The 25507-nt window shown below is 47.1% G+C and overlaps 1 protein-coding gene across 5 annotated transcripts in view; it reads right to left on the reverse strand.

Annotated features, from left to right (window-relative positions):
* Positions 1-25507, reverse strand: part of DOCK2 (dedicator of cytokinesis 2) — a 1661574-nt gene that overhangs the window by 720263 nt on the left and 915804 nt on the right. For all 5 annotated transcript variants that reach the window (XM_073649510.1, XM_073649507.1, XM_073649509.1 and 2 more), the window contains 2 exons: positions 16051-16157; positions 1155-1303 (listed from right to left, as the gene is read on the reverse strand). In XM_073649510.1, coding sequence (XP_073505611.1) covers positions 1155-1303; positions 16051-16157 — 256 coding nt within the window. The remainder of the gene's footprint in view (positions 1-1154; positions 1304-16050; positions 16158-25507) is intronic.

Consider the following 25507-nt stretch of genomic DNA (forward strand, 5'->3'; position numbering starts at 1 on the left):
TTGTCGACCCAAAACAGTCTGTACAGAAGATAATAAACAACTTGTTGCTGAAACATTTGTTCAGAGTCCAAAAAAGTCCACCAGAAGAGCCTCTTTGGAATTGGGAATTTCACGAGCTTCTATCATGCGAATCTTGAAATCTATTGGGTGGAAAGCTTATCGTCCACGTCTAATTCATGGCTTATTGGAGGATGATCCAGACAGGCGGCTGTAATTTAGTGTTTGATAAATCTCCCCCTTCATAACCTTATTACACTTTCTGTCCACCTACTTTTGGACCACCCTGTATATATAAAAGCTAGCTTTCTAGCTTTGCGTCCATAAAAGGAGGGGGGCCCAGACAGATTTCTTGCACAGGGGTCCCAACTTGTCAGTGTCCACCCCTGCATAAGTACGTGATTTGCCAAACACATTCTCTTTTATTCTCATCCGATTCTCTTACTTTTGTATTGAGGGATGCAGATGAGAATATGTTTGGCACAGTAAGGCCTCACTCACACTGGCATATAACATGGCCGAGTGCTATCCAATGTTTTATCAGATAGCACTTGACTCAAAGTTATATTATGGGTATAACTCGGATCACAGCTTGATCAATGTCATTACCATAATTGATCCGATTCTCTTGCAATTATCAATCATGTGAACAAGCCCTTAATGTTCTAACCACATAAAGAAAAAATTAAAGGGGCTGCACCGCTACTAAAAATGGCCAGTCCTCCAGCCAGTTCTGCACCAGGAGCTCATTTCGCCACACCGTGGCCCACCAGGCAAATGCCCGGAGGAGCAGATTAGCAGTCCAGGCCTGTGAGCATGTGACCACTGAATCCAATCATGTGCCATACTACTGGCATCATGTCTTTGTGCTGAAAGATGGTGCCATTAAAGTGCAATAGGAAAACACAATTGTGACCATATGCTGACCGTTTTAAACAAAGACTAGTTGAACTGCATTACAGTACTTGTATGTACACAGTGCTATATATTCTGATGATTTAAATTTATTAAGAAGATACAAATTTTGATCAGATTGCTTTTTTTGAAGGCAGTCTGGAATAAAAGTTAAAAAAAAAAAGTTTTAGAGTTAATGCTTTTGACATTAACACATTGAATAATTTAGTTAAGCACATAACAGTAATGATGATTATTCTTACCACATCTTGACTGCTGAGCACCTCCAGGATGCTGTTGAGCAAAAACACACAGTGCTTCTTATCTCTTGATTGGGACAACTCAAGTCCTTCTTGTTCTATCCATCCTTTTAATTCTTTGGTCATCATAGGCAACAAAATATCACGACATTCTAAATGGAAAAAAATTAGAATCATAATATGTTACCATGTTTTGACATTTTAAGCCTAACCTCAGTGGTATAATATGTCACTCATGTTGTGGATGCAACATGCCACCATGTAATCCACTGTCAGCTTATGTCAATCAAATTATACCACTTAGGACTCGCTCACAATTGCGAATAAATCGGACGATTGCAATCCGATATGACTGCACTCGGTCCAGTTTTAAACTATGTGTGCAGATCACATCTGTGATAATTTTCTCATGCCGATATGGCATGCGAAAACAATCGACACATTCTCCGAATGGCTGCGAGAGTTGGATCGCACGCACCCATACAAGTCTATGGATGCGTGTGAAACATCGCACTGCACTCAGCAGACACTGGCAATAGAGGAGATGGAGGAGATGGAGAAATGTCTCTCTCCGTCTCGTCCGCACCTGTGCTGAGATTCTCTCATTTGAGATGATCAGAGCACAAAGCACTGACACTCGGCTCACGCTCACAGCAGAGGAGGAGCCGAGTGTCATTAGCATGTCGCATCCGATGCTCTCACATCAGATGCTATATGCTAGTGTGGCTCCAGCCATAGGCCACGGCCCCACTATCAGTATTTGGTCAGTATTTGGTCAGTATTTTTTCTCAGAAGTGGGAGCCAAAACCAGGAGGCCTTACTTTTGCAATGACCATTAGAGATGATTGAATCAATCTGAAGCAGCAGAAATTTTAGGGTGATTTTATGCAGCTGCAGCATTGAAGAAGTTAAAAGCAGTAGTCTGAAAATAGTACAGAGATTTACTTGTTAGTAGATGAAAGAAAGAGGAAATGTGCCAGCAACAGTGTCAGGCAGTGCCAAACAGTGTCATTGATCAGTCATATGGTGTTGCTGGTATTTGTCCTGCTACATATGAACTAAAATTACACATTCCTTAAGCAATAAAAAGCAGATTCAAAATAGTTTTTAAAGGAAATAAAAATTGAAATCAATGCCAGTCACACACAGTGTGATTGCTTCTCATAAAGGAGTGTACTGGGTTTTTGCACTTTTTTGTGCGAGGGATTGTTTTTCTCTAGTATCAAGCCAATTAACTGAGACAATCTACCTCACAATGTGTGTGTGAAAAACATTTTTTTCTTTAGCACATCAGTTTTACTAGTCCAATTTTACAATCACACAGCACTCTGTTGCAGACATCGTCTTGGTTGTGTACCTACCAAGCAAACTTTATTCATTCATTTTTTTGGGAAGAGGGATACATTTGATGAATAGATCGAGAAAAAAAAAATGTTTAACTGTGAATGTTATGAAACAGTAAGGGGAATCATATGCAAGGGCCATTATGTGAGCCCCAGGATGTGCATCGAGGCATATTGAACCCACTGGAGTGCATTGTAATCACAGCTACAGTTGTGGCTGCAATGCAAAATAAAAGTAGAAAAAATAGTTATCTTTGCATCGCTTTATTCTGAAAGCTATGACTTTTTTTAATTTTGGGCTGACGGAACTGTGTGGCAGCTTGTTTTTGGCGGGCCAAGATGACGTTTTCAGTGATACCATTTTTAATTTTATTCATCTTTTTGATCGCGTTTTATTACAGTTTTTGTTTGGCAGTATGATGATAAAGCATCATTTTTTGCCTCGATTTTTTTTTTTTTTTTTTACGGTGATCACTGAAGGGGTTAACTAGAGGGACAATTTTATAGATCGTTCCAGAAGCAGCAATACCAAACATGTGTACTTTTATTGTTTGTTTGTTTGTTTTTTTCCATAAAAATATTTATTTTTGGATACAATACTGTATATATAAATATATATATATATATATATATATATATATATATATATATATATATACAGTATCGACCAAAAGTTTGGACACACCATCTCATTTAAAGATTTTTCTGTATTTTCATGACTTTGAAAATTGTACATTCACACTGAAGGCATCAAAACTATGAATTAACACATGTGGAATTATATACTTAACAAAAAAGTGTGAAACAACTGAAAATATGTCTTATATTCTAGGTTCTTCAAAGTAGCCACCTTTTGCTTTGATGACTGCTTTGCACACTCTTGGCATTCTCTTGATGAGCTTCAAGAGGTAGTCACCGCAAATGGTTTTCACTTCACAGGTGTGCCCTGTCAGGTTTAATAAGTGGGATTTCTTGCCTTATAAATGGGGTTGGGAACATCGGTTGTGTTGTGCAGAAGTCAAGTGGATACACAGCTGATAGTCCTACTGAATAGACTGTTAGAATTTGTATTATGGCAAGAAAAAAGCAGCTAAGTAAAGAAAAACGAGTGTCCATCATTACTTTAAGAAATGATGGTCAGTCAGTCCGAAAAATTGGGCAATCTTTGAAAGAGTCCCCAAGTGCAGTTGCAAAAACCATCAAGCGCTACAAAGAAACTGGCTCACATGAGAAACGCCCCAGGAAAGGAAGACCAAGAGTCACCTCTGCTTCTGAGGATAAGTTTATCCGAGTCAACAGCCTCAGAAATCACAGGTTAACAGCAGCTCAGATTAGAGACCAGGTCAATGCCACACAGAGTTCTAGCAGCAGACACATCTCTTCAACAACTGTTAAGAGGAGACTTTGTGCAGCAGGCCTTCAAAATAGCTGCTAGGAAACCACTGCTAAGGACAGGCAACAAGCAGAAGAGACTTGTTTGGGCTAAAGTACACAAGGAATGGATATTAGACCAGTGGAAATCTGGGCTTTTGTCTGATGAGTCCAAATTTGAGATCTTTGGTTCCAACCACCGTGTCTTTGTGTGACGCAGAAAAGGTGAACGGATGGACTCTACATGCCTGGTTCCCACTATGAAGCATGGAGGAGGTGTGATGGTGTGGGGGTGCTTTGCTGGTGACACTGTTGGGGATTTATTCAAAATTGAAGGCAAACTGAACAAGCATGGCTAACACAGCATCTTGCAGTGGCATGCTATTCCATCCGGTTTGCGTTTAGTTAGACCATCATTTATTTTTCAACAGGACAATGACCCCAAACACCCCTCCAAGCTGTGTAAGGGCTATTTGACCAAGAAGGAGGGTGATGGGGTGCTACGCCAGATGACCTGGCCTCCATATTCACCAGACCTGAACCCAATCAAGATGGTTTGGGGTGAGCTGGACCGCAGAGTGAAGGAAAAAGGGCCAACAAGTGCTAAGCATCTCTGGGAACTCCTTCAAGATTGTTGGAAGACCATTTCCAGTGACTATCTCTTGAAGCTCATCAAGAGAATGCCAAGAGTGTGCAAAGCAGTCATCAAAGCAAAAGGTGGCTACTTTGAAGAACCTAGAATATAAGACATATTTTCAGTTGTTTCACACTTTTTTGTTAAGTATATAATTCCACATGTGTTAATTCATAGTTTTGAAGCCTTCAGTGTGAATGTACAATTTTCATAGTCATGAAAATACACAAAAATCTTTAAATGAGAAGGTGTGTCCAAACTTTTGGTCTGTGCTGTATATATATATATATATATATGTTATTATTATTTCTTGATTTTCTTAAAAATATTTTTACAACATTTTTTTTTACTTAGTCTTACTACTATGGGACTTTCACTTTTTGCAGTCTAATCGCAGTTATAAAGCATAGCAATGCAGGAACAATGCTATGCTTCATACCCTGTCAGTGCTGCAAATACAAGTTAGTTAGATCATGCACTGCTCATGGTGTAACTAACTTGCTAATGCCTGGTGACCTGGATGTCATCATGATCACATTGGGTTACTATGGAAACGATCGGGCCCCGCGATGACGTCGATTGGAGGGCAGGTGGGGGTCCCTCCCTCTGCCAGCCTTCTAAATGCTGAGATCAATATCAAATCGCAGCATTTAGTGGGTTAAGGTGCTGGAAGAACACTGAGTGCCCACTATCAGCCATCAGAATCAGCTGACACCCGGTGGCGATCGACTGCGCACAACTCCTGTGCACGCAAAATCACCTCAACGTATCCGTACATGCAAGGTTGGTAAGTACCTACCAACCTGGATGCATAGATACATCCAAGGTCATAAAAGGGTTAACAATACAGTGCACTAACAGGCTTCATATTTTTAAAATTATAAAATTTCCAAAAACTTAGCCCTCTTAGTGACTTGTAATCAGACAGACCTTTCTGTTGCTACATGTAAGTGTGGCACCCCAGGGGTCTGGTTACCACAGTAATAGCAATATTACGTCTGAGAGCAGGTGAGAGGTCTCCTGGTCAGGAACCCTAAGCATGCCACACCTCCTGCCCAGTCCTGGGAGAGGAAGAACTTCCCCTATATAAACTGGGGCTGAGGCGGGGTTAGGGAGAAGAAGAGGAGTCCCAGACAGAGACACAGTCTGGTCTGGAGTGGAGCAGATGTAGGGAGAGCAAGATCAGGAGCTCTGTGGGAGCAGTGATAAAAGGGGTCAGGGACTGAAAGCTGTAGAGCTGGTCCTGACTGAAGAGATCTCACCGGACACGGAGTCCGAGGCTGTGGGGACGGATTCATACCCAGCAGCAGAAACCGACCGGCAGGGGATTTCAGGTCCTCTGGCCAAGAAACCCGAAGGCACGGTCACACGCAAGGGACCAGCACCGCCGTCGTGGAGCGGAGGCTACCAGAAGGCCCCGAGTCACCGGCCATACGGGTGAGCACCACACGGTACACTCAGGGACGTGGGCTACTTTTACCCGCTTCTAGCAAGGTAGCCAGGGAGAGTACAATTAGTTGGGGAGGCCTACAACTCCGCCTGGCCAGGGGAGATCCTATCTGCTCACGGACTGACCAGACCCCGATCGCTAGCCAGTACTCCCGGGAGGGTCTACCTTTGCCACCAGTAAAGACCCTGAACTACACCGCAACGTCTCTGAGTGGTTCCTGGTGCCTGCGTGCAATTCTGCTATCCCCATCATCCACGTCCGCTGCCCTGAGGCCGTACCCCTCCCGTTGGGGGTTATACTATCCACGCTGCACAACCGTACCACCGGCCTCAGCGGTCTGCCCTGCAGCGGCGGTTTCGTAACCGCATTCAACGGGTGGCGTAGTCGAATACTATAACATCTTCTACTAAATTCCGCCACTTAGTCTGACACCCTGGGCACGGACCGGGTCACCGCCACGAGGACTACTAACCCTATCAGATCCGGCTCCGGGTATTCTCCGCGTGCGCAACGCTACACAACACAGGCCCAGGGGGCGCGTCAACTTTGGCGTAGTCGGCAGGATTCCGTGCCCGCAACCACCGGGTACTGCGTGCCTGAAAAAGACTGTTAAACTTATCTGTGGTGAAGATTCCCGCCATCCGATGCCATCTTCTGCCTTCTTCCCGCCATCCGTGGAGTTTTCCCGCCATCCGACGCCATCTTCTGCCTTCTTCCCGCCATCCGTGGAGTTTTCCCGCCATTGGACGCCATCTTGAGGACGCCGCGCGGGAAGAAGAGGGGAGTGGACTCCAAAAGCGCGCGAGAACTGAAGCTCCGCCTCACGTCCGGACGTTGCGTAAGGTCCTGGAAGGAGCCCAGCAGACGCCGACGTCACAGGAGCGCGACGGAAGGTCCTCAACCCTGACGATCCACTGCGGAGCCGCGGCCTACGGAAGAGGATCATCGCAAGGTAGGCCACGGTCCACTAGGGGGGAGGAGGATGTCGGATACGGAGGAGAGCTTCACTGCCACAGCCACCGCCAGTGCCACCGCTGCTGCGGTCATGCCTTTCACCATGCCCTATATCCCGGGGGCAGCCTGGCTACCCCAGTACTCAGGGGAGTCACATACCCTAAATGACTTCAGAGAAAGGCTGGATAGCCTCTTCCAGGTGTACCCCCTCACAGAAGAGCAAAAAGTGAGCATCCTGGTGGCTCAATTAACAGGGGCAGCCCAAAGGGAGGTAAAGTCCTGGCCACTTGGGAGGAGGAGGACTGTCGCAGAGATACTAGCCCGGCTGAAGGACACCTTTGATACCCGTACCTCAGCCGAGATCAAGCTTAGATTCTACGGGTGCAAGCAGCGAGCACATGAGAATATAAGGGACTATGCACTAAACCTGCAAGAGGCCCTGAGAGCCATTAAGCAGGCCGACCCTGACGGCGTGGGAAACGAAGACAAGCTATTGACTGAACAATTTATAGAGGGTCTACATTGCAATGCCCACCGAACCCAGTTGCGAGCAATGGCCTTACAGGACCCTCATCTGGACTTTGCACAGTTCAAGGACAGAGCCATCCGGGTGCTCCGAGAACCGGCACCAGGTGGCGCTGTGACCCACAAACGCCCTGCTACCACTTACCACCAGGAGACGGCGCCCTTGTCGGCAGGGCCTGTGGGAGCTGATGCGCAGGCTTTAAACAATGACCCGGCTACAGACCTGCACCATCAGGTCCAAGAGCTAACTAAAAGCGTTGCCGCGCTAACCCGAACTGTGCAGTCTTTACAGGTTTCTACTCCAGGGAAGATCCAGCTGGCATCCGGACCGGAGGATATCCCGTGGCGCCGACCAAGGAGGACCCCACCGGCCAGAGGAAGACCCAGCGACTGATACAACGAGGACGGACAACCCATTTGCCGCCGCTGCAATCAACCCGGACATATGGCAAGGTACTGTCCTTTAAACTGGCACAACCTGGGGTAGAGGGCCAACCCCCAGGAATAAGATCACCAGGCCCATCGAACTGGCGTGACAAATACGTGGGAGGACGTCCAGTCTTGCCTGTGGTACTGGATGGCATTCCTATGAGTGCCCTACTTGACACCGGGTCACAGGTCACCACCATCCCGTACGTGCTCTTCAAGCAGTACTGGAATGACTCGGATATAACCCGCTACCCAGACAATGACTTGAGTATCATCGCCAGCAATGGTCAGTCCGTGCCACAGATCGGATTTAAAGAGATGACCATTAAAATCGGTAAAGTCGAACTGGCAGCACAGGGACTGATCATTGTGGACATTGACAAGCGCGAGAGTCACCCAAAGATAACTCTAGGAACTAATGTGATTGAAAATTGTCTTGCAGAGGTGATTCTCATTTTACAGCAGGTTGCCAAGAACGCCAGCTCCGGCCAGCAGCGAGTGCTCCAAAAAGAGATCCGGGCACTGATGCGACGGCAACAGGTGGAACTCTCCGGTGGTGAGATTGGTAGCGTGAGAATGTGTGACCCTTTCCCTATTGCCATGCCCCCGAAAAGTGAAATGATGATTTGGTGCCGGGCAGCTATTGGTCTGAGAGGTAGAGATTACCAGGCAATGGTAGAACCAGTCTACTCAGACAGTAGGCCCACCATTTTGACGGCACGGGGGGTGGTTGATGTACGCCATGGGAGGGTGCCCGTTCGCATAATAAATATTGGGAAGAGGGAAGTGTACCTGCCCCGGTATGCTATGCTAGCCAAATTGTATACCATCAACCAAAATTCTGTACAGTCTGTGGAACCCTTGCCTCCATCTCAACCAGAGGAAGGTAACGGCTCTAAGCAACAAATGCAGGACTGGTGTCAGCAACTGCATTTGGGTACTGACTCCACAACCGCTCACCAAAAGCAGGGAGTCTACCGGGTGATCCAGGAATACGAGAGAGTGTTCAGTAAACACCCGCTAGACTTCGGGCGAGTAAAGGGAGTGGAACATCACATCCCCACGGGAGACCATCCTCCCATAAAGGAGAGGTATCGTGCCGTACCCCCTGCACACTACCAACACGCCAAGGGGATGCTTAGAGACATGAAGGAGGCTGGGGTAATCAGGGATAGCTGTAGCCCCTGGGCAGCTCCACTAGTCTTGGTTAAAAAGAAAGACAACACCATGAGAATGTGTGTAGATTACCGGAAAATCAACCGTATCACACACAAAGATGCGTACCCCTTACCAAGGATAGAGGAGTCTTTGGCTGCTTTAAAATCTGCTAACTTCTTCTCCACTTTGGATCTCACTAGCGGGTACTGGCAGGTTCCTGTAGCAGAGGCGGACCGGGAGAAGAACGCATTCACCACCCCGATGGGACTTAGCGAGTTTACCTGCATGCCGTTCGGACTCTGCAACGCACCAGGAACCTTCCAACGATTGATGGAATGCTGTCTGGGACACCGGAACTTTGAGACGGTCCTGCTGTACCTGGACGATGTTATAGTTTATTCCAAAACCTACGAGGACCACCTGAAACACCTGGCGGAAGTGTTTGAAGCCCTGGCAAACTACGGTCTGAAGGTGAAACCGTCGAAGTGTCACCTGCTAAAACCAAAGGTGCAGTACCTGGGACACGTGGTGAGTGCTGACGGAGTGGCTCCCGACCCTGATAAAATCACCGCGATTAAGGAATGACCAAGACCCTCCAGCGTAAAGGAAGTGCGGCAGTTCCTCGGGTTGGTAGGCTACTACCGAAGGTTCATTCCCGGTTTCACCAAAAAGGCAGCTCCTATGCAGGACCTCCTGATAGGCCAGTCCAGGAAGGCCAAGAACCAGAAGCCGCCCTTCAGATGGGAGAAGCTGGAAGAAGAGTCCTTCCGCCAGCTGAAGATGGCCCTCACGGGGGATGAAATCCTGGCGTACCCTGATTACAGCCAGCCCTTTATCCTCTACACCGACGCAAGTAACATCGGGCTAGGAGCTGTACTGTCCCAGATCCAGCAGGGGAGAGAACGGGTAATTGCTTACGCCAGCCGAAAACTGCGACCCACCGAAAGAAACCCTGAGAATTACAGCTCATTCAAGCTAGAGTTCCTGGCAGTGGTGTGGGCAGTCACCGAACGCTTTAGGCACTACCTCGCCTCTTCCCGGTTCACCGTGTACACGGATAACAACCCGTTGACACACCTGGACACTGCAAGACTCGGTGCCCTGGAGCAGAGATGGATGGCCCGCCTGTCCAACTATGAGTTCACGATCAAATACCGGGCAGGACGCTCCAATACCAACGCGGATGCCTTGTCCAGAATGCCAAACCTACCGGACGTAGGGGAAGATCCAGAGGAACTGGAAGAAGTTGAACTCCCCGCGTTCCACCGTCATGGGACTACCCAGTATTCCCACCGTGTAAGGGGTAAGCAATCCGCTACGTTCAACCCCTTACCTCATTACAACTGGGCGGAAACGCAAGACAGTGACCCCGCCGTCCGACTGGTGAAAGAGATGTTGACTCAGCCAGATGCCCGCCTTGACCCAGACGCTCCGGAGGAGACCAAGCAACTGTGGGCTGAGAAGAGTCGACTGTTCCTTTACAAGGGGAAGTTGTGCCGCAGAATGGTTAACTCCCGGACGCATGAACTGATCTGGCAAGTAGTGGTGCCAAGAAGAGACGCGGCTATGGTACTGGAGGCATACCACGACGGAGCTGGGCACTTCGGATGGAAGAAGCTAGAGTTCCTGCTGCGCGGGCGGTTTCACTGGGTAGGCATGAGAGGAACCATCGAGAGGTGGTGCAGAGACTGTGGCCCATGCAACCTAAGAAGGAAGGACCGAGCCAGCCAGAAGACCCCCCTTCAGTCCATCGTCACCAGGCAGCCGTTGGAACTGGTAGCATTGGACCATGTAAAACTGACCCCCAGCAGAAGTGGCTACGTCTATGCGTTAACCATCGTGGATCACTACTCCGGGTTCTTGGTTGTAGTCCCCGTCAAGGACTTAATGGCTCAAACAGCAGCTAGAGCCTTCCAGCAGCACTTCTGCCGTCCACACGGATACCCAGAGCAGGTGCTGACGGACCAAGGACCTGCCTTTGAAGCGGAAGTCTTTCAGGAGTTCTGCACTCTGTATGGCTGCCGGAAGATAAGAACAACACCCTATCATCCGCAAACCAATGGACTCTGCGAGAAGATGAACCAGGTGGTGATAGACCTTCTGAAAACATTGCCCCTGGAAGAACGCAGTCTGTGGCCTGAGAAACTGCCTGATCTGGTGGACCTATACAACCACATCCCTGTAGGTTCTACCAACTGTACCCCGGCTTACCTAATGAGAGCAAGACCTGGTAAGCTGCCTGTTGATCTGGATATGGGAGTCCTGACACCCGAGGACACTTCACCAGAAGCAGACTGGGACACAGAGAGGCAACAGCAGTACCGGAAAGTACAGCAGAGCGTTGAGCGAAGTCTTTGTCAAGCAAGAGAAAGACAGGAGAAGACTTACAACCAGTATGCTCCCGCTGTTCCCCTGGTACCTGGAGAGCAGGTCTTGAAGAGGAAAAGACGGCTCCACAAGTTGGACGACCAGTGGGAGAAGGACCCGTACACCGTACTGCCATCAAGCCATGAAAACCCCAAAATCTGCACAATCAGTAAGGATGGAGGAGAAACCACAGCCATTGTCTCCCGAGATCACCTGAAGAAGTGTCCTGAGCAGCTACGAAACCCTTTAAAAAGATAAAGAAAACCCTAGACCCGCAGAGGAAAGGGAAGAGATGGTCAGTACTGCACTCGGAGACTTCCCTCGGTCTTGGACACAAGTAAATGGCGCTGTTGTGGTACCCGTCCTCACCTTCCTCCAGCCAGCATCCCAAGTGCCTACTGAAAAACAGGTAGAGCTGGAAGAGCAGCCGGTCCAGGAGGCAGAAGACCCCACACAAGCAGACCAGGAGAATCGACCCTCTGCTTATAGTGAGCCTGCCGTGCCCCTAGTGAGCCAAAGAGCCCGTAGACAGCTGCCCAGCTTACCTTTGACAGCTCCTACACCCTGTAGCTCAGGACCGGTCAGTAAGCTCCGTAGGTCTACTAGGGCCACTAGAGGCCAGTTGCCCGTACGTTGGAGGATCTAAAGTGCTCAGACTGTCTTATTGGTATTTACCTGTTTACTGTTGCTTGTAAATAATTATGTTTTTCCAGTTATTTTATAGGTGTCTTTTGTGGATTAACCGGAACTCTGTTGTATATATGTTTGGAGCGTAACCCAGGAATGGACTAAAGACTGTTAAAGACTCGGGGCAGGACAGACCCCTACCTGGTTACGGCTCCCTGTGCTTTGGTGAAATGGACACCCTTATTGCTTCAAAAATTGCACCCGGTTGCGGACACGCCGTGACCACCTTAACGTGTTTTTCCTTATTGTATTGTTCCTGTTTATACCCTGTTATGTTTTCAAAAATATGTTTAGTCCCGGAGTACTAAATTTTACTAGGGGGGAATGTGGCACCCCATGGGTCTGGTTACCACAGTAATAGCAATATTACGTCTGAGAGCAGGTGAGAGGTCTCCTGGTCAGGAACCCTAAGCATGCCACACCTCCTGCCCAGTCCTGGGAGGGGAAGAACTTCCCCTATATAAACTGGGGCTGAGGCGGGGTTAGGGAGAAGAAGAGGAGTCCCAGACAGAGACACAGTCTGGTCTGGAGTGGAGCAGATGTAGGGAGAGCAAGATCAGGAGCTCTGTGGGAGCAGTGATAAAAGGGGTCAGGGACTGAAAGCTGTAGAGCTGGTCCTGACTGAAGAGATCTCACCGGACACGGAGTCCGAGGCTGTGGGGACGGATCCATACCCAGCAGCAGAAACCGACCGGCAGGGGATTTCAGGTCCTCTGGCCAAGAAACCCGAAGGCACGGTCACACGCAAGTGACCAGCACCGCCGTCGTGGAGCGGAGGCTACCAGAAGGCCCCGAGTCACCGGCCATACGGGTGAGCACCACACGGTACACTCAGGGACGTGGGCTACTTTTACCCGCTTCTAGCAAGGTAGCCAGGGAGAGTACAATTAGTTGGGGAGGCCTACAACTCCGCCTGGCCAGGGGAGATCCTATCTGCTCACGGACTGACCAGACCCCGATCGCTAGCCAGAACTCCCGGGAGGGTCTACCTTTGCCACCAGTAAAGACCCTGAACTACACCGCAACGTCTCTGAGTGGTTCCTGGTGCCTGCGTGCAATTCTGCTATCCCCATCATCCACGTCCGCTGCCCTGAGGCCGTACCCCTCCCGTTGGGGGTTATACTATCCACGCTGCACAACCGTACCACCGGCCTCAGCGGTCTGCCCTGCAGCGGCGGTTTCGTAACCGCATTCAACGGGTGGCGTAGTCGAACACTATAACATCTTCTACTAAATTCCGCCACTTAGTCTGACACCCTGGGCACGGACCGGGTCACCGCCACGAGGACTACTAACCCTATCAGATCCGGCTCCGGGTATTCTCCGCGTGCGCAACGCTACACAACACAGGCCCAGGGGGCGCGTCATAAGTCCAAATGAAAACAAATTTCTTGAGCGGGTGACTACTAAGAATTCACCTACAGTACCTGGGCCCATGGTCCATCAAATCTATTTAAACCTGCATTTTATAAACATCATCCTGCTTGAGAAATTCACCCCATTCAATGTACAAAAGCTCTTATTATTAACAAAAATATATGATGAAGGACAATAAAATTGTATGTCATAAGAGCCCATGAATATTTGTTTGAAATGTTTTTCTTACTTTTGTGCTCAGGCCTTAGCAGAGGTCCAGTCCTATGCAGAATCCTGCCAGTGGAATTAACACTCCTCATTGCACATAAAATACTAACTTTTACCAAAAATTATGAAGATGGTAAAGTCACGGTAAATCATTATTTTTTTTATTTTAGAAAATTTTGCCTTTTATGACCAGTCCTGCATAGGAGTCTACAGGAGTAGTTCACATCAGATGATTCTCAAACACTTTTTATGTTCACTAAAAATTATGATGTTGGTAAAAAAAATTGTGGTCTTGGAAGGTTATATTTTTTGTTTGAAAAATGTTTGCCGATTGTGCCCAATAGTCAGAGTGTGTGTGCATTGTAACAAGTATTTTTACATTGCCGAAATGCACGGAAACCATGATGCTTCTGATATTTTCACTTACTATGTTGCCCAGTTGTATTTGAGGACATGGAGATATCATTAAAGAGGAGCATAAGCTTTGCCTGATATGGAGAAGTCACTAATATGGACCAGGCCCCCTTGCTATGGTGCATTGCAGGCATTTAATATATTAAATAAAGTGCATCAGTGGACAATGAAAGTAATTTAAAGTATGTAGTTGCAATTATGCAATATGATGTAAATTCCAAGGAGCAGTGTATGGTGTTTGCCACGTGACAGTACAAAACAGGGATGGCTGTTTTCAAGAAAAACATAAGGCTTAGTGCACACCATCATTTCACAAAAGGCAGTACAATATATGTGGTACAGTTGCAACTGTTGTGAAATTGTACATATGGGAGCTGGTTTAGTGACTGAATGCATACATGTGGCTTACTGATGACACAATGGAGGAAGAGGTAGATTAAGATGATGGTGATGATGACAATAACCAGGCACTACTTGAGGATATAGCCTGCCTATCGGAAACAATAGCATACAGAGAAGCAGCAGGCGGACAGCTTCCAGTTTTTCCCAAAAGAGCAGGTTATGTTGCTTCATGTGCGGATAGAGAGCTATAGTTCCTAGTCTATTTGATCCTGAACATTCATGGCTTATTTTGGTCCTGAAAAGCCTGAACACTGCAAAATATTTAGCAGCAGGCAGTACCAAAATCATAATGCAAAAACAGGCTGCTTTATTGGTGTGGCATTGTGAGAGGGTGGACAGGAAACCTGCTTCCCTTAAGAAAACATTGAGGCAAGTGGTTACAAGTTTATTATTGTGTGTGGTTACATTTCTGCCAATGTTGTATAAAGAGTGTATTTTATCCTCATGGGCAGTGTGTGTGTCAGGTTCCTGGAAGGATAACCTCAATGTGGTCCCCAGGGAGAGAAGGTGGGGGCACTATAGGGGGAAACTGTGAGAAAACTATAGGGATATAGGAAGTAGCTAGTGAGTGGTCAGAGGTCAGTGTGTAGAGTAGATTGTGTGATGGAGAGAAGGTGACAGAAGGAGGACATAAGTTAATCGGGTGTGGAAACTACAAAGTTCAGCATGGAAAGAAGCTTGTTACAGAGGCGACAGGACATCATAGGCAAGTGGGTACCCCCTTCAGCGAGGAGAGAAAAGCTTAGAAGTCCGGGAAAAGTATGGTCCCGTGAAAGAAGGTTAGCTTAGGAAAACCGACTACCGCTGGGGGCCAGTTTACTGCATGTATTGTTGTCAAATTGGACTAGTAAACAGACATGCAAAGTTAAAAGGAATAGGTCTCCTGGAGAATCTTCCTTCAGAGCTCATTTTAAATTAAACAGGGTGTTACCAGTGTAAGACATGTTGCTCTACTGATTTCACTGCAGAGCTCTACCTGAGTACAACTAAGACTTCTTCAGCTTCCATCTCACAGTCAATCAGTGTGGGGGAGGGACAGTATAGCAGAGCTGAGCTGTGTTTCATTTCAAACACTTCTGCAGTTATAGCTCTCCTCTCACAGTGCAGTCAGCTGGGCTGTTCTTCCCCTCACCCCACACTGAATGCCGAAATAAAGCTGAAGTGTTAGTTGTATACAGGCACATGACTACTACACTCATCTTCAGTGCTGCAGTTATTAATCAAATTATTGTCTAGAGTATTTGTTCAATATTTTACGTCTTTCTCTTCTTATCTATATTGTTAACCTGTGAGCGCTGATGTTTTCTCTCTATCCTGAATGACCCTAAAAAGGTTGCTGCCATAATTTCATGACTTCCCTTTTTGCTGCAACTGTAATATTGATGAGTGTATACAGTATACATACAGTATATATATATATATATTATACATATGTATATATATATATATACATACACACGCACACATATATACTGTCTACACTCATCAATAATATAAATATATTTATTTACATGTTGATATACACATATAAATATATAAATACAGACATCTCAGGTTTATTCAGTACGCATAAGGTCTTACCTTGCTTCTTGAACAGGTTACTGCCAATAATTTCATTCATAGACTGTACTTTTTGCTGCTGGAGTCTCTCGGGAGGAATGCATGTGTAGAACTCATGCAGTAGTTGACTACAATAAGAAGAGTGATTAATGGTTACATATTGTATTTTTATTAATAATACTATGCCATGAAAGTCCTTACTAAATGGTGGCTGCATATTGTTTCTTGCTACTTTTCACATACAAAAAAATTATAAAATTATTCCAGTTGCTATTAGAGCAGTTATCCTGTTTCTTTTTAGATCACTTGTCAGCTCTGTTGATTAGACTGAGACACATAAGCAGTTTCATCTAATTTTCAGAGCTCTGTAAAAAACAGTATAACATATCATAAAACATAGCTTACAGCAGTTCCAAATCTGCCAGAACTGTGAAATTTGAGGCTGGGAATGTTCTCTGCAGGAAGAGCTGTACTCTGCCACATATGCACACACACAAATACCTATATATATATATATATATATATATATATATATATATATATATATATATATATATGTACATATATACTGTATATATATATACAGTACAGACCAAAAGTTTGGACACACCTTCTCATTTAAAGATTTTTCTGTATTTTCATGACTATGAAAATTGTACATTCACACTGAAGGCATCAAAACTATGAAAACCAGGAAATGAAGACCAAGAGTCACCTCTGCTTCTGAGGATAAGTTTATCCGAGTCACCAGCCTCAGAAATCGCAGATTAACAGCAGCTCAGATTAGAGACCAGGTCAATGCCACACAGAGTTCTAGCAGCAGACACATCTCTACAACAACTGTTAAGAGGAGACTTTGTGCAGCAGGCCTTCATGGTAAAATAGCTGCTAGGAAACCACTGCTAAGGACAGGCAACAAGCAGAAGAGACTTGTTTGGGCTAAAGAACACAAGGAATGGACAATAGACCAGTGGAAATCTGTGCTTTGGTCTGATGAGTCCAAATTTGAGATCTTTGGTTCCAACCACCGTGTCTTTGTGCGACGCAGAAAAGGTGAACGGATGGACTCTACATGCCTGGTTCCCACCGTGAAGCATGGAGGAGGAGGTGTGATGGTGTGGGGGTGCTTTGCTGGTGACACTGTTGGGGATTTATTCAAAATTGAAGGCATACTGAACCAGCATGGCTACCATAGTATCTTGCAGCGGCATGCTGTTCCATCCGGTTTGCGTTTAGTTGGACCATCATTTATTTTTCAACAGGACAATGACCCCAAACACACCTCCAGGCTGTGTAAGGGCTATTTGACCAAGAAGGAGAGTGATGGGGTGCTACGCCAGATGACCTGGCCTCCACAGTCACCAAACCCGAACCCAATTGAGATGGTTTGGGGTGAGCTGGACCGCAGAGTGAAGGAAAAAGGGCCAACAAGTGCTAAGCATCTCTGGGAACTCCTTCAAGATTGTTGGAAGATCATTTCCGGTGACTACCTCTTGCAGCTCATCAAGAGAATGCCAAGAGTGTGCAAAGCAGTCATCAAAGCAAAAGGTGGCTACTTTTAAGAACCTAGAACATAAGACATATTTTCAGTTGTTTCACACTTTTTTTGTTAAGTATATAATTCTACATGTGTTAATTCATAGTTTTGATGCCTTCAGTGTGAATGTACAATTTTCAAAGTCATGAAAATACAGAAAAATCTTTAAATGAGAAGGTGTGTCCAAACTTTTGGTCTGTACTGTATATATATATATATATATATATATATATATATATATATATATATACAGTGTCGGACTGGGGTGTCGGGGGCCCACAGGAGTAATTGATCCTCAGGGCCCAACCTACAGCAATATGCAAATAACTGTTGGCCGATATCCCTGTTATAGTGAAGCGTCAAATGTAAATCACAGGTGGCTCCTGCACATACTGTATACTGTGCGCCACTATAACTGGAATGTAGAATTACAGTAGTTTGCATTAAATGGGTTCTTTGGTTAAAACAAGTTATCACCGATCCATTGGATCGACAGGATCGGTGATCACTTATTGATCATTTGGGTCCGAACATTGGAAAACGCACCTATCGGAAGAATGGAGAAGAATGGAGTACACCGGTTGGGTGTACGGGCGGGCTGATTGAGACTGGTTCACAAGGATTGAGGACTAGCAGGGAGCCCCTCTAATGGCCACGCCAGCTCCCCTGGTTGCCTGCAAAGGAGGAAAGGAGTTCAGGTGGGACAACCCGGAGGGCGACCTTATGGGATTCCCGCTGGAGACCCAAACAGAGGCCTTCAGGATAGAGGATTACTGTCAGCGGGAAATCCGAAAACTGGCAGCTTAGCGGCGGGAGCGTCAAGAGCAGTGGGAGGCGATGGAGGCTCACAACATGCAGGCTAAAACATGGGCCCGCAAAGTCAAGCTTGCCAAACCCCGTCCCCGTGCCGAGGGAACCATGGTCAAGTTTGACCTGGAAAGAGGATGGGGCTTCAATCGGGAGCTTCAACTAGCCACAGACCTCTTTGTGAACCGGCGCGATATGGAGTTCCACCTACAGCGGAGACACCCAGGATGGGATCTGTACCTTGGTGACAGAGTCACTTATACCCATCACCGCGGAGAACGTTGGGTGGTACTCCCTACATGTGCATAGGGTGGTGGAGGAGGAGAGCATACCCCTGCCATCGAAGGCTGATAACCCGGCTGGGCCATCTAGTGGTGGACAAATACTCCCCCGGAGGGAGCACCACTGCTAAACTGCATTAGTTAATTGTTGAAAACTATAAATAGTTACCCGGAAGGGTATTGATATAATCTATGTGTGAAAAGTTTTTGTTCATGTTGTGTATACCCGGTTAAGAAAAGGATTTATAGGTTGTGGAGAGTGAACAGCCAGAACTTTTATTTGTACAAAGTTAGCACTTCTTAAGGTGCTTCCTGTTGGTTTTATAAGACCACTCAACAGAAATCCTTTGCCGAAGAAAAAGTTCAACAAGTGGATCAGCTATGCCCTGCAGCCACGCCCAGGGCCTACGTTGGGGGTTTTCGGACGGGTCCCTCATATTGCACTTACACCAGTGAGATGGACACCCAGATAAGGATCTCACTGCAGTCTGCTGAAAAATGTTTTATGTGTGAAAGAGTGTTATTAAAAGTGGTTTTATATTGTTTTATATACCTGATAGTATTATCTAACGTTCAAGAAAAGTTCCTCCCATAAGAGAAGAAAAGTTATTCATTTATTGTTTTTCTATGTGGATGCATCCTAAAAATTTTGCATGTCTTAAATTCTTGTTTTACTCTGTTCCAGCCCACGGAAGTGCTCTGTTTAACGGTGGGGGGGGGTGGGGTGGCGCCCCTGCGGGTCCAGTTGCCACAGAGGTACTGCATCTCATCCAGAGGTGTGGTACCCCACTCTCAGGTAAGGAGGGAGCACTACCCGGGACCCACACACCCACATCCAACACCACATCACTCCAGTAGGGAAGGGCGAGATTGCTCCTGAGGGAGAGCACAGTCCCTGTCCCTGTCTGGAGGGGGGAACTAGGTAGAGGAGGTAGGTGGAGGAAGTAGTTTAGGAGAGCACTGAAGTAGGATTATAAAAGCAAAGATAGAAACATTTAGAAGGAGTTCAGGAGGAATTCTGCTCAGGGGAGCAAGGAGGGGCAGTTCAGTCAATTCTCCTGTTCCAGGGCTAGTAGCAGGAGTACAGTTCGGAGAGGCCCAAGTGAAGAGTGAGGAGAAAAGCCTGGAGCAGTGAGGAGGGCTCCAGAGAGAGAGACGGGATCCCAGGGGCATGGCGAGTGCGGGATGCCACCCATGCGCCCGAATACACGCTGACATGGAGGGATCAGGCAGCAGTAGGGGACCGGCCCCAGGCTAGTGGAGTACTTTAGGGCTCAGCTAGCAAACCGGAGGTTGCAGTATTTCATGTGCTGTAACAACATTCCACACACAATAGGTGGCCATATAGGACCAAGGGGACAGACCGGACATCACCCGACAGGGCCCGTGGCCACTGGCTTGGGACACTGTGTGTGAGGCGCAGGGCAGGAGGGCGAGAGCCAGCGCAGGGAGATGACCTGGAGAGGTACACAACAGCGGCGGCCCCATTTAGCTGCATATCACGGGTGGCGTCACGAACATTGTCCCAAAACTTTATTCCCCTTTTCTTTAATCATTTGACTGCCCAGGGCCAGGAACTGGGTCACTGCCACCGTGACAACCCCGAAAAGGACCGGCCCGGCTACCGAGTACCCCACGGCCCCAGGGGGCGCGTCAACTATCTCTCCCCACCTCCTCCATCACCATGCCATGCATATCTCCCCCTACCTCCTCCATCACCATGCCATATGCCATGCATATATCCCCCCACCTCCCCCATCACCATGCCATGCATATCTCCCCCTACCTCCTCCATCACTATGACATGTATATCTCCCCCCACCTCTCCCATTGCCATGCCATATCTTCCCCCATCTCCTCCATCATCATTGCCATGCCATATCTCTCCCCACCTCCTCCATCACCATGCCATATCTCTCCCCCACCTCATCCATCACCATTGCCATATCATATCTCCCCCCACCTCCCTCATCACCATGCCATATCTCCCCCACCTCCCTCATTGCCATGCCATATCTGCATCACCATTGCTCTCCCTAATCTCCCCCATCTCCTCCATCACCATTGCTCTCCCTCATCTCCCCCATCTCCTCCATCACCATTGCTCTCCCTCATCTCCCTCCACCATCACCATTGCTCTCTCTCATCTCTCCCCAACTTCTCTAGCACCATTGCTTTCCCTCATCTCCCCCCACCTCATCCTTCACCATTGCTCTCACTCTTCTCCCCCCACCTCCTCCATCACCATGGCTCTCCCTCATCTCCCCCTACCTCCTCTTTCACCATTGCTCTCCCTCTTTTCCCCCCACCTCTTCCAACACCATTGGTCTCCCTCTTCTCCCCCCCACCTCCTCCATCACCATTTCTCTCCCGAACCTCCCCCCACCTCCTCCATCACCATTGCTCTCCCTCTTCTCCTCCCACCTCCTTCAGCACCATTGCTCTCCCTCTTCTCCCCCCACCTTCTCCAGCACCATTTCTATCCCTCATCTCCCCCCACCTCCTCCATCACCATTGCTCTCCCTCATCTCCCCCACCTCCTCCATCATCATTGCTGTCCCTCATCTCCCCCCACTTCCTCCATCACCATTGCTCTCCCTCATATCCCCCACCACCATCACCATTGCTCTCCCTCATATCCCCCAACCTCCATCACCATTGGTCTACCTCATCTCCCCCACCTCCTCCATCACTATTGCTGTCCCTCATCTCCCCACACTTCTTCCATCACCATTGCTCTCCATCATCTTCCCCCACCTCCTCCATCACCATTGCTCTCCCTCTTCTCCCCCCGCCTCCTCCATCACCATTGCTCTCCCTCATCTCTCCCTACCATCACCATTGCCAAATATCAGGGCCTTGATCACTACCTCCTGGAACCGAAGGTACAACGTAGAAGTCTGGTCTGCACATTGTGATAGCAGGAAAGCGTTGTGCATTGCCATCTGTACGATATGCACAGCCAGCTTCTTGTACCACATCTTGACCTTTCTCAAGGCACTGTACGGCTGGAGTACTTTGATCAGAGAGATCAACTATCCCCATGCTTTTGTGGTACCCCAGTACACAGTATGGTTTGACGACCTGTGTAGAGGTAGCTCGTACAGTGCTTGGGGTGCTGCCATTACCATGTATGGTGGTCAAGAAAACGACATCCCTCTTGTTCTTCACCACCAGCAGGTGGTCGCTACTTTGGGCTCTGCTCTCATCCCTTCTGAGCATCTGCCCAATTAGCAACTTCGGGAGGCCTCTCTGGTATTTCGGGACAGTACCGCAAGATGCGGTACCTCGCGCAAAGAGGGACTTAAAGAGTGGGATGCAGGTATAAAAGTTATCCATATAGAGGTGATAACTTTGATACAGCTGTGGGTACACCAAATCCCACACAATTTTCCCACTCTCTCCCAGGGCAGCGGGGCATTTAGGGGGTTCAATCCGGGAGTCCTTCCCTTCATAGACCCTAAACTTGTGAGTGTACCCTGAGGCATCCTCACACAGTTTGTACAGCTTAATTCCGTACCTGGCCCTCTTACTGGGCAGGTAGTGCCAGAGTTTAAGCCTGCCCTTAAAATGAATTAGGGACTCATCCACGCAGATGTCCCTTTGGGGCACGTACACTTCAGCAAACTTGTTGAAGTGCTCGATGACTGGCCAAACTTTGAAAAGATGATCAAAGTTGGGGTAATCTCAGGGACACCATGCATTATCGTTATAATGCAAGAATTTGCAGATAGACTTAAAATGTGTCTGAGTCATGACCATTGGGAACACTGGAGTGTTATACAAAACGTCAACACTCCAAAATTGCTGAACATCTGGCAACACCACAGAAGAAATGCTAGCACAGGCTTCGCTTCCAATATCCGTTGTTTCAGATGCTGCACATCTCGTATCTTCACAGCATAGACAATTGCCTTCAGATGACTCCAAAGATAAAAGTCTAAGGGGGTCAGATTGGGAGATCTTGGTGGCCATTCAAATGGCTCACGACGACCAGTCCACTTTCCAGGAAACTGTTCATGTAGGAATGCTTGAACCTGACACCCATAATGTGGTGGTGCACCATCTTGTTGTAAAAACTCAGGGAACGTGCCATCTTCAGTGCATAAAGAGGGCAACACATCATCATGTAGCAATTTCAGATATCCAGTGGCATTGAGGTTTCCATTGATGAAGAATGGCCCCACTATCTTTGTACCCCATATACCACACCATGCAATCAAGATACGAGATGTGCAGCATCTGAAACAACGGATACTGGAAGCCTGTGCTAGCATTTCTCCTGTGGTGTTGCTATCAATGTGTCAAGAGTGGGAGAAAAGGGTTGCATTGACAATTCAATACAATGGGCAGCACTTTGAAAACATTTTATAAATGGTCATAAACTTGTAAAAACGCATGAAAGAATAAAGTTACGTTAAAATCAAGCACACCATGGCATTTCTTATGAAATTCTCAATAAGTTTGATATGTCACATGACCCTCATCCCATTGAAAAAAATTAAGTTGGATCCAAAATGGCCAACTTCAAAATGGCCGCCATGGTCACCACCCCTCTGGAAAATTTTTCCCCCTCCCATATACTAATGTGCCACAAACAGTAAGTTGATATCACCAACCATTTCCATTTAATTTAGGTGTATCTATATAAATGGCCCACCCTGTATATTAAGTTTGAGTCCCTGCATCTGTATGATTTATGACTGTTAGTCAGCCTCAACATGTGAGGATTCTCTAACAAACAGGCAATCTCTGCATGTGTTGAGGCTGACTAACAGCCATAAATCAAGCAGGCGTAGGGAATCGAACTTAATATACGAGCATGCCAAAGATACCCGGCAGATACACTAATGAGAAGTTTTGTGCCAAAAATTGTTGAGTGTACAAATAAGTTTGGCACACTATGAGGTTTAAAAAATCCTTAGAGAAAAAGACTTTGAAAAAGTCTATTTCTGTGAGGTTGGCAATGTCAAATTTAATTCCTGATTCCGCCACAAAATCAGGAATCAGTGGCTCATAATTTTCGGGGAGAGAGGTCAATATGGGGTCAGTAATGGGGGGCGCTGGTTCATCTACTGTCCTGGGGCATCCTTGTGGGGGTTCAGCAGCACCTGAGGAGTCCGAAAAATAAAGAAAGGTGGGATCCTCTCCCTCACTGTCAGTGTCGGAAACAAGGAAAGTGTCTGCCTCCTCCACTGAATAGTGGGTTTGGGACGAGAAGAACATTTTTTTTTTTTATATATGTGGTGTTTGTGTGTTTGTATCAGTACTTTATTCAGTTGTGTGTGTGTGAGAGTGTGCTTGGTGTAAACTTTTTTTTTCTTCCTGACAGAAAAAGATTAAAAAAAGAACAACCAAAAGTGGTGCAAACAGCAAGCATGAGTGTGTATCAGTGATTTGGGTCACTGATCAATGCTCGGCGGCTGCTGGATGTGCGCATGGAGGTGGTGGGAGAAAAAAAAGTGTAAAACAGCGACAAAAGGAACAACCAGAGGTGGTGCAAACAGTGAGCACGAGTGCAGATCAGTGATCTGCGGTCACTGATCAGTGCTCAGCCGCTGCAGGACGCACAAAAAAAAACTGCCAAAAATCAAGCGATCAAGTACTGATCAGTGCTCGGTGGCAGAAAAAGGCAGTGGGAAGGGGAAAAGGGGATTGGGGTGGATGAGGAGGAATCAAAAAAATCTACTTACAGTTGTCTTCTGTCATACAATCTTCTGTGGCACCACAAGGCCCCACACAGCGCACACTCACACAGCGTGACCTGTTAAAAAAAAGTCAGTGAAAAAAAGTGCAAATCAGCAAGCACGAGTGCTGATCAGTGATTTGATTCACTTATCAACGTTCGGCAGCTGCTAGATGCACGAATGGAGTTGGTGCAAAGGAGGGGGCGAATGGACAGGGCCAAAAAAAAATTCCTGGAAAACAGTGAGCACAGATGTTGATCAGTAATTTGCATCACTGAGCAGCACTTGGCCTCGAAATGCACGAAAAAAAAACCTGCCAAAAATCAAGTACTGACCAGCGAAGGAGGTGGCAGAAAGGAGGTTTAGGAGGGGGGTAAAAATAGGAGTGTAAGGGGCAGAGGGGGATTGTAGTGGATGAGGAGAGATTAGGCCGCGATCCTCTTACAGAGGTCTTCTGTCTTCTTTCTTGTTTGTTCAGCACCAGGCAGCAGGAGGAGTGATTGTGGTGTCACATGCTTCTCAGTCACCACAATGCCCAGTATAGTGCAGATCCGACAGTGTGACCACCCTGTACAAATCCTAAGGACATGCAGAGCAGTCACAGGTAGGTCACAGGGTAGCCACATGGCGGACAGTGTGGTCACGAGCTCTGATTGGTGCGATCGATGTCATCGTCAATCGCACTAATCAGAGTGGGCTGGGGACAGGCCTGCCAGCACCAGCCTATGATCGTGGCTCTTACAGCACCAATCACAGGCTGGACATCAGTGTTTCAGGCAATCTGATTGCCTGAAACACTGAGAAATGCTGCGATTGGCAGTTCAGAATTGAACAGCCAATCACAGAGATCGCAGTTGCGGGGAGGCGACTACACCCCTCAGGACAATGATGCAATATAATCTGAGGTAAGATGGCACCAGAACTTTTAGTGCGATTACCGAGACTTTAATTGCAGTGCCGTATTAAAGATTTGCCGTAATAATACGTACCTGGTCCATAAGTACAACAGCACAGGGACATATTTTTACGTAGTATGTCAAAAATGGGTTAACCTGCTATCATTGAATTGCTTTTACTATACACCATAATGCCAAAATATTGATGTATATAGGAAAAATTACTGTCTCCATTGAAGCACATAGTCTGGGTTTCAACTTAGCTTTGTG

This window comes from Phyllobates terribilis, unplaced genomic scaffold, assembly GCF_046119375.1.
Source record: "Phyllobates terribilis strain yellow unplaced genomic scaffold, ASM4611937v1 Scaffold_10__3_contigs__length_209671492, whole genome shotgun sequence".
Taxonomy (NCBI): domain Eukaryota; kingdom Metazoa; phylum Chordata; class Amphibia; order Anura; family Dendrobatidae; genus Phyllobates; species Phyllobates terribilis.